This window comes from Phoenix dactylifera, chromosome 6 (genome assembly GCF_051530095.1).
Source record: "Phoenix dactylifera cultivar Ajwa chromosome 6, Ajwa_hap1_PhDact_Kaust_v1.1, whole genome shotgun sequence".
Classification (NCBI taxonomy): Eukaryota; Viridiplantae; Streptophyta; class Magnoliopsida; order Arecales; family Arecaceae; genus Phoenix; species Phoenix dactylifera.
Window position 1 is genome coordinate 34,667,914 of NC_143195.1, and position 8,750 is coordinate 34,676,663.

Consider the following 8,750-nt stretch of genomic DNA (forward strand, 5'->3'; position numbering starts at 1 on the left):
TGCTTGGGGATATCGATATTATTGTATGTTATATGGACTAGGTTATTACGATAACCCATTATTTCTTATGGGTGGTTTTTCTACATCTGTGTAGAAGATTTTATATTTATTTAATGTTGTATCCCTGCCTATATCCTTTTTCTTTTCATGATTTGTCGTGTTGGTGTCCACTAAAAAAGATGTTGCTTATCCATGAATTAGAACCTATTCTGCATACCCATATAAGATGTACTTTAAAATGATTGTAAGTTCGTTAGTGGTTTGTGATTGTTTCTGTTGCACCTCATAAATATGCTATATTATAGATTAGACCCAATGCCATGAGACTGATGTTTTTTTTCATGTAGAAATATTGGGCAATGGTATTTCTAGTAGAATTGTTGTAGAGAAGTTTTCTAGATATTGCTAATGATACTCAATGTGAGCATCATTTTGGCCTTGACATGGAAAACTAAATGGCATTTGTCAAGAACCTTTCATGACAAATCCACTATTTTAGTAGATAATTTATGAACAAATGCTTTGTTTGGAGGTAAGATGGTTCATTTTGATCTGTCAGTTCCTTACATATGCAGAAAATTTTGCTCTAATTTGTTTCCTTCTAGCTATGCTATTCAAACCCTTTGGTTTACCCCAAATTACTTACCTGATATTTGGAAATGGTTATGGTTTTGGACTTTTGACACTTGAGTGTGGTTCCTAAAAAGAAATGCCTGACACTTGTACTCAAGTCCATATAACATAGCCTTTTCAGACATCTCAGGTTGCTAATTGTCGTCAATTCTTCACCAGATGATTTGCTTAAGTAAATCAATCATCTTTTTCAAATCTTGAATTACATACTGTGGCATCTCAAATAAAAAGATGGCATTCTTCCTTTCCATTAGTTTTAATCTGAATTTTGCTTGCAGAAACTTGCTGCATATAATTAATTTATTTGAGTATGTTATTTTCAATTAATAAATCTCAAGAGGGAGTTTTAAATCTATTTTCTATTTGTTAAATATAAATATTTGTGGGTGACAGATTGCACTTAAAAAATTTTCAGATATATCAATAGGAAGAAGAATGTTTGGAGGGAACTTTATGTTATGATGCTTGGGTCTTTGCTGGTCAGGTTGGATCTGTAGCCACTAAACATCATAAGAAACCTTGTATGTTTATTGATGCTCATGTTATTATTCTTTTAGTCTAGGATGCTCTATCATGACCTTCATGGCATCATATGACAACTATCCAGGTGCTTATGCTTTAAATGCTCTACATGAAAAAGGTAAGTTCATGTTTGTGTATTTATTTTTCAGTCCATCTATCTTTAGTATCTTGTCATCTCTTGCAAATGAAGCATAACAATGTTTTACCTCTATATTTTTACCCGACATTAAAGTTGACAAAAGTTTTCATATTTTCTTCTTTATGATAACTTACTGATTTGATTGTCTCATTTCATTGTATAATTTTAACAAATTCGGAATGTCAGGGACCAAGCAGTTGCTAAAGGCCAGAGCTCAGGCTTTATGGACTTTCCATTTGTTAACTAAAAGCTTAAGTTGGTAGGGAATGGGCGAACAATGTATATTATGCTTAACACGCACCCCCCCCACCCCCCTCCTCTCCCCCCCCTCTCCCCTTCCCCTTCCTAATTGAAGGGGATTGGAATTCTTGTAAACCTGGCTCCAATACCATGTTAAATAACCAAGTGAACCCAAAAGCTTGAGTTGTTGAGGAATGGGCCAACAATATATCAAGCTTAACACCTTTGAACATGGCTCATACCACACTATTAAGTTATAGCATGGCCATTCTTGCTCCAATGATAGATTGACCTTGTAGCTTATTATCATGCTACTTATTTTAATGTTTTACTGCATTATATATGTGAGTATTAATTTCCCATTTGACTCATCTTAGAATGGTGTGTCAAATATGAATGCAACTTTGCATATTAATTTCTTTTGTCTTCTTCTCGGATCATTAAGACTCTTTAAATTCTTATGAAATCTTGGAGGGTTTACTCTTTGGTTGCATGATCCTAAACTGCATGACCGAAAGAATAGATCTTCCCATGTGCCAACTAGGCTTTTAGTTCATAGTAAGCCCTTCTCTTGCTCAAAGTTGCCATGGTGAGGAATTCTATACCAAATAACAGAGTTAACTTCAAGTCGAGAGATGTTTGTAGAACATTTCGTTGATCGTACTTCGACCCATAAAATCCAACCATAAAGAAGGGATAGGACTTGTGGGCTAGCATTTTAGATTTTCACTGTCTCTTAAGTTTTTCACATTTGTTGACATGGTGTTTTTTGAAAAACAAATTAAAGAAAAGAATCACTTCCTATGTAGGATTGCATATCTATGTTTTAACTTTGTTCCTTGTATTTTTATCAGTAAAGATATTGATTGTCGTTATGTCTATAGGTGCTTCTAATTGTATGGCAGAGAAGTGGGTCCATATTGATGCCTTCACAGCAATGAATGGAGTCTCTCGTTTTTCTGAAAATAAGTACCCTTGGAGGTAGGGTTTTCTAGTTGCTTCACAAGTAATATTGGTGCATGCTATAAAAGAGAAACTTTGAGACCAACTATGATTGATATATCTGTGTAGTCTAGTTTGTTTTGAACATTGTAGTAATCATTCATTTCCCACTAGTTAAGTGTTGCAACTAAGTTCAGTTGAAAACTTGAAATTACATGACTTCTAAATGTCGTTTTAGAATTGCTTAATGTTGAAACATAAAGTAAAAAGCCTAATCTAGGTTCTTGGTTATGCACATGGAATTTGAAACCGTCGCGAGAGTCGTGCTAGCAGCAGATCAGGACGGTTCTGGCATTCAAAACAGTAAACCGGCAGGTGGGGGGAGAGGGAGAAGGAAAAAGAGGAAAAGAGAGGAGGGGGGGGGGGGGAGGAAGGGAGAGGGAGGGCCGCCGGAGGTCTCGGGAGGCGTAGGAGGGGCCCTAAAGGGCCAGAGGACAGGCTTCGCCATCTGAACTCTTGTTTCATTTGAAACAGGGGTCCATTGGGGCCCTTTTTTATTTTAAAATTTTTAAGTGAAGTCGGCAAGGGGTTTGCTGACAAAAAAAGGCCCTTTCATTTAAAATTTTCAAAATAAAAAAGGAAACCCCGACGAACCCCTGGGTACAGAAGGCGGAGCCCCTGCACCAGCCCTTCGAGGACCCTCCAGCACCCTCCGGAGGCTCCAATCCTATTTTTATCTACACAACTCATAATCCTTCATTTTGCAAATAGTATTAAAAATTATTGCAAGGCATGTGGAGAAAACAAATTTAAATCAAGAGAATTAAAATGATAGCATTTAAAATGAAGTGTTGGACCATTGTAAGTTGCATCATCATTGGGTCTATACAGGATATCATGCCTTGTCGTGCTCTGGGCAGTGAATTGCATCAATGCTGGTTGCATGTCATACATGGCAAAGCCATCAGAGGCTGGCATATCAGCAATGCCTCAGATGTCCGGATCTGGATGCAATGGTTGCTAGTTGGCCATCCAATCGCATCCCATTAGAGTAATTAGTGGAAAGGAGTAAAATTAGTTACACATAGGTATATGAAAAACACATTGGAGCTTTAGTGTGACATATTATCAGTATGTCATAATTCATGGCGTAAGAACAGAAGAGTACGAGTATTGACTACGTTGTATAGGGTGACCTGTACTTGTTTACAAAAAGAAGTAACAAAGAAACACCCTGTAATTAAGAACATGGAAGAATTAATCATATATGCAACTCGCATTTATTTGTTTAGTTTTCCTATGTTAGTATATTACAGGGTTGACAAAGAGATGATATTCCAGTATTCAGTAGTTAGGGCTTTGTTTTCCGTTAGTATATAGGACCATGCCATATATTGCTAATATGAAAAATATGTGGCGTCATCTTATCATTCTCCTTGCTCCATTGTGTTTATGTAAACACACGCTAATATAGGATGTATGCCATGCAATCCGATTTCAAATGTGAAATATACGTGGTATCATCTTATCATGTGCCTTCATGATGTTTATATAGACACTTTGCACATGCATGCTCTCACACATTCTATACTTTGACAAACACAATGATATGCCTTTTCAGCGTCATGGCAATATTAACTTTGACGAACACATTGATATGCTTTTCCTGCATCATGACAATGGGTGGTCTCAAACTCTTGACTTACCTGAGTTATCTCATAAAGCAAGACTCAGTTCACTAAGTACAGTCATTTATGTTTCTTCTATTTCATTGTATGGTGCACTTGCAGAATTGTTTGTGGTAGCTCTCAATTGCTGTGCCTCTGTGGTCCATTACCAGTTCTTTGGTGTGTTTAGGTCATTGATGTCAAAAGAAATTCATTATATGCACATGCTTTAAAAGGAAAAAATCTATCATTTCATAGACCTTACGTGGCTGCAGTTTATTAGTCTCCCTGAGCATACACCTACTGTTGTAGCTCCTCTCTCTAAGACCTTATGGTTTAGACACTAGAGAAATTACCTTGCATTTGGTAACTACCAAGACATCTTTAGAAAATAATCTCATATCATTGAAAATTAATAAAGGTGTGTTCATAGTTGTACAAATTTCTCATCCGTGCAATATTCTAAGAGATACAACCCATATGTGTTTTCAACTGATGCCTAGCTTTTATGCTAAATTTAGGGTTATGTGCATTTACATTTCAAAAGCAGTGCAGAAAAATCTTTTTCCTTTTTGTATCTAATTTGGGGCTTTGTTAGAGCCATCACTTGACATAGCAATACCTGGTCTCTCCGAGAGAGTTGATGATCCCTGATCACGCTCTTTGTTCACCATTTCCTTGAATTAGATACATGGTGGAGAAGCTTGGCTTCAGTGCTTTCTATTATATTCCTTCCGGCTATCTCTTTCATTTATATCTTTTATAACAATTGTTTCTTTTTGTGTAAATAGATACTCTAAAGAAGAAGGGATTGCCTTGGAAGAATATCGTTACAGAAATTTTACCTACCTGCTCAAGTAAGTTGCAACTCCTGCCTACGGGTTTTTCGGAGGCACTCAATATTATTTTCAAGAATAGAAACTGGTTTTGTAGTTTGTACCGTAGGGTGTCCTTAACTAGGCTATCCGCATGAAAACAATCTGTTCAATGGTCTGATCCGGAGGCCCCTCTTGTTCCTTATTTCCTGTCTCATTTCTTTGTCCTCTTTTGCCAAAAAAAATGAGGACCAAAGGGAAAAAAGATGGATTGGTTCCTATTCTTGCAATTGTTGAGTTGAAAGACATTGTTTTTTTCTCTCTTCTAGTATTATAGCTTGTTCCTAATTATTGCCAAAATTGGATATAACAAGCAAAAAAAAAATGCGAGGATGCATTGCTGCACATGCTAGTAAATTTGCAGTGTTTTTGCTTCACTCATGCTGTGTTTTATAGTCAAATTTTCCTCATGTTCAGTTAGATGATGTTTTGCATTTATGGTACATTGAATCTTTTGTTAGTCTGCAGTTAAAAAGCAATGCAATTATCTTTATGTTATGTTTTTGCAAGTTTTTTATAGGCTAGTTGTCTGTAATCAACACTTGTCCCCTCTCTTGTATGTTACCACTTTACATGGATAATAACAAGTCAAGAAGTTGCTTGTGTGACCATGAGAAATAAAGACAAGAAGAATAGGCATGTTTTTGATTCCGCACATATCCTAAATATATGTTAACAGGAGAGGAAATTCATCTTTTCTTTTTTATGCATGTGTCTATGCACATAATTCACTTATAGTGCGGTCAGAATGTTTCCACATGGTGGCCAAATGGCCTATACACAATTTGGCTATATGCACGGGAGAGAAGTCACAGATTATGTGGGACTTATAGTATCAATACATGATGGTTCTTGTTGCTTTTCTGGATTTGTTTAGTTGGTTAGATACCCAAAATACTCTTGAATTTCCCTACTCCATCAATGATATATATAGTTGGAAACAGTTTGGGTGGGCTTCACAAGACTGGCTCCAAAAACAGCACTCCTCTTCAAGAACACTTACCCAAGAGAGAGAAGAAGAGGAAGAAAAAGAAGGGAAAAAGCAATGTTTCCCCTTCCAGCCCCGGCCCCCAGATTGCACTAGTTCTCCTGCAAGGTGGGGGGGAACATATCGTATCACATGCTAGATGCTCCCGTTCTGTCATCAGTGAATATAGAAAGAAACGTCTTTTTCATGAATCACAGCTATCTACAAGTGCAAGTGCATTGCATATGCTAGACTCTTGTAAAGCCAGAGGGTTAATGGTCATGTCACCTGTAAGTTTTGAAACTCTGAGCACATGCAGTGGGTACTATAGCCATATGTTTGCGTGTATGACATAAAGGAGGGTGAGGGGATTGGGGGGATGCATGCATGTCCTCATGTGCTGAAATGAATAGATATGTCAGTAAACTGTTGCTTATTTAAAGAATAAATTTAATGTCCATCAGATTATTCTTGTTATTTCTATATTCAAATTTATATCAATTTTCTTTGTTTCTTGGAATAGTGAACATCCTCACGTTGATGGTTTCAAGTGCTTATTTGTGGTGAATGGATTCTCCAAAGCCCGACTACAGACCAGCTTTCCACCAATTGTCTTGGTAGGAGTTGTCACCCTTTACAATATTTCAGTTTTGATTTCGAGGCTTTAGCAATTTTTATTGATTTCTAAGTTCCAGTTATATGTTAGGATAATAAATCTTGGAAAAGGTTGGCTTAGATTGTGACTGTTGTGGTAGTTGCAGGCTAATTTGCTTAGTTCACTAAGCTGGGCAACATGTTCATAATTTTTTTTCTCTTCATTTGTGGATATCTCTGATCTGGACAAAGATCCTTGTTCTTGTTACAGTTAAAGGAGCCAAAAGTATTTGTTCATGGGAATGCAAGAGACCAAGATATTATTCTGTCAGACTGGCCGGGTTGTCCATAGGGTTGTGTCAAGGAATCATATCTTGCTGATATAGAAAAACTCGCCATTCTGCGAAGCAATTGCACAAGCATGAGGTAGTTGAGAACAGCAATTGCAAGGCAATAATTTGTGTTGTTCATCCCGAGTGAATGAATTGCCCATACAAATTAGCACTCATAAGATACAATCTCCCAGATTTATCACTAAGGAGCATGCTGATTATTTGTTAACAGAATTGAATCATCGATGTTTTATAGTGAATATGCTTTTGGCTTAAAATATATGAAATTAGTTTGTATTATGTTCTGCAAATAACTTGTTTAATTACTTAAATAGACAGTTTCAATGAGGCAAAACAGTCTGAGAACTGTTCCTTCACATGCCAGTGTGACTCAAACCATCAACGCTTCTCCTTGATTTTAAGAAAGTGATAACTGTCGTATTTGCAACTAGTGTATAGTTCTAAATTTATCGATGTTAAAGATGGGACACTTTTCCTTTTCTTCCTCACTTATGGGGGCAATAATCACCATAGTGATAGTAGTCTAAATTTACTGTTGGTTTTATAACTCTCGAATCATATGCATAAATTATGTATCCGTATGTCTGGCTCTCTTTAGGTAATCTGTGAACTGGCAGGCAATCAGCGATCCATTTAACATATGAGTATCAGGAGACGCACTTATTGTCTCAAGTGATTGACTGTTTCTTATCACAGATCTCTACTGCTTAAATTGTAGGTAAGAATTATGTTTATGCTTATGGTCGCTGAAAATGAGGAACATCATTGTTTGCCTTAGATGTTGTTTTGGGTACTTGGTCTTGCAAAATTATTCCTGCATGCTCAAGTTGTGATTAACTGCTGTGTAGACCCTTCCAAGGTTTGTGATGATGTCGCCTGAGCTCTTCTATCCTTGCAAATATTGAGTATCTACTTCTTCATTGGAATAGTCAAACATGCCAGTGAAGAGATGTCTTACAATCAGTACTAGTCAATAAGCATTCACTCTAGACATCTCCCAAGAGCATGGTTTGGTCCATGGCTCTTTACATATTGCTTGTGCACCTGCTTTCATTACCTTTTCATGAGACATCCCTGATTGCACAACCTTACAAGGTTTGACCAGCTTGGAAGCTGGTAAGATTTGTTGTAAACCTTGATATAAGATTCATATTTTATAGCAAGTTCACTGTACATGTGTATACTGCCCCGTATCCCGTGTACCTTACTATACTGGTACTGAACAGTGTTTTGGTATGGGATACAAATATGGTATCTGTACGGGGCTTAGTTACGGAGACTGCGAATCTTGTTATATGGAGTTCATAAAGTATTCCTGTAGGTCTGGTGTTTTTCCATGCATATAATACAGCTCCCTGTGGTAATGTATCTGCCTTAATTGTCCCTCCCCAAATCCCTGAAGAGGAAAGAACTGAAAAAGAAGAAATGACAACTTTTAGATCAGGCCATGGTTGTCAGGTATCTCCATCATCATTACAGTACTGTTCAGTTATCATCCTCCATGCGCATTGTATTATGTTCTTTTCGTGTGTATAAATTCCGACGTAGTGATTTATTGAGTTTTTCCATAACTGATGAATAAGACATGAGCTGCCTAATTCAAATCTCCCATTAAAACTTGAATGCGAATGATATTTTGGTATTTCAGCAGTCCCTTGCTTTGTGTTCCGGGCTTTGTGGCGTATTAGTTCTCCAAAAGTACACGGACCCCGAAAAAAGGAGAATAAGCAGTAGTATGCGATGCATATCAAGAAAGCCTGTACGGATTGCTTCCTTACAAATAGTGGGTTATCTTCATCCGCTTGCTTTTTTGCTTAT

At 37.0% G+C, this 8,750-nt stretch overlaps 1 protein-coding gene across 20 annotated transcripts in view; it reads left to right on the forward strand.

Annotated features, from left to right (window-relative positions):
• The window catches only part of ALG12 (homolog of asparagine-linked glycosylation 12), a 44,898-nt gene extending 37,676 nt beyond the window's left edge, over positions 1–7,222 (forward strand). For 12 of the 20 annotated variants that reach the window (XR_003385127.4, XR_003385129.4, XR_016395599.1 and 9 more), the window contains 7 exons: positions 1,049–1,117; positions 1,191–1,273; positions 2,419–2,515; positions 4,935–5,000; positions 5,963–6,275; positions 6,509–6,602; positions 6,851–7,222. Coding sequence is in view for 7 of the 20 variants with exons in the window: in XM_088723870.2 (XP_088579996.2) it covers positions 1,049–1,117; positions 1,191–1,273; positions 2,419–2,515; positions 4,935–5,000; positions 6,509–6,602; positions 6,851–6,931 (490 nt within the window). In the remaining 13 variants the exon portion in view is untranslated. Of the gene's footprint in view, positions 1–1,048; positions 1,118–1,190; positions 1,274–2,418; positions 2,516–4,934; positions 5,001–5,962; positions 6,276–6,508; positions 6,603–6,746 lie in introns of all 20 variants that reach the window. The other 8 variants (XM_088723870.2, XM_008787958.6, XM_089923588.1 and 5 more) reach the window with 3 other exon arrangements.
• The last annotated feature ends 1,528 nt before the right edge of the window (positions 7,223–8,750 follow it).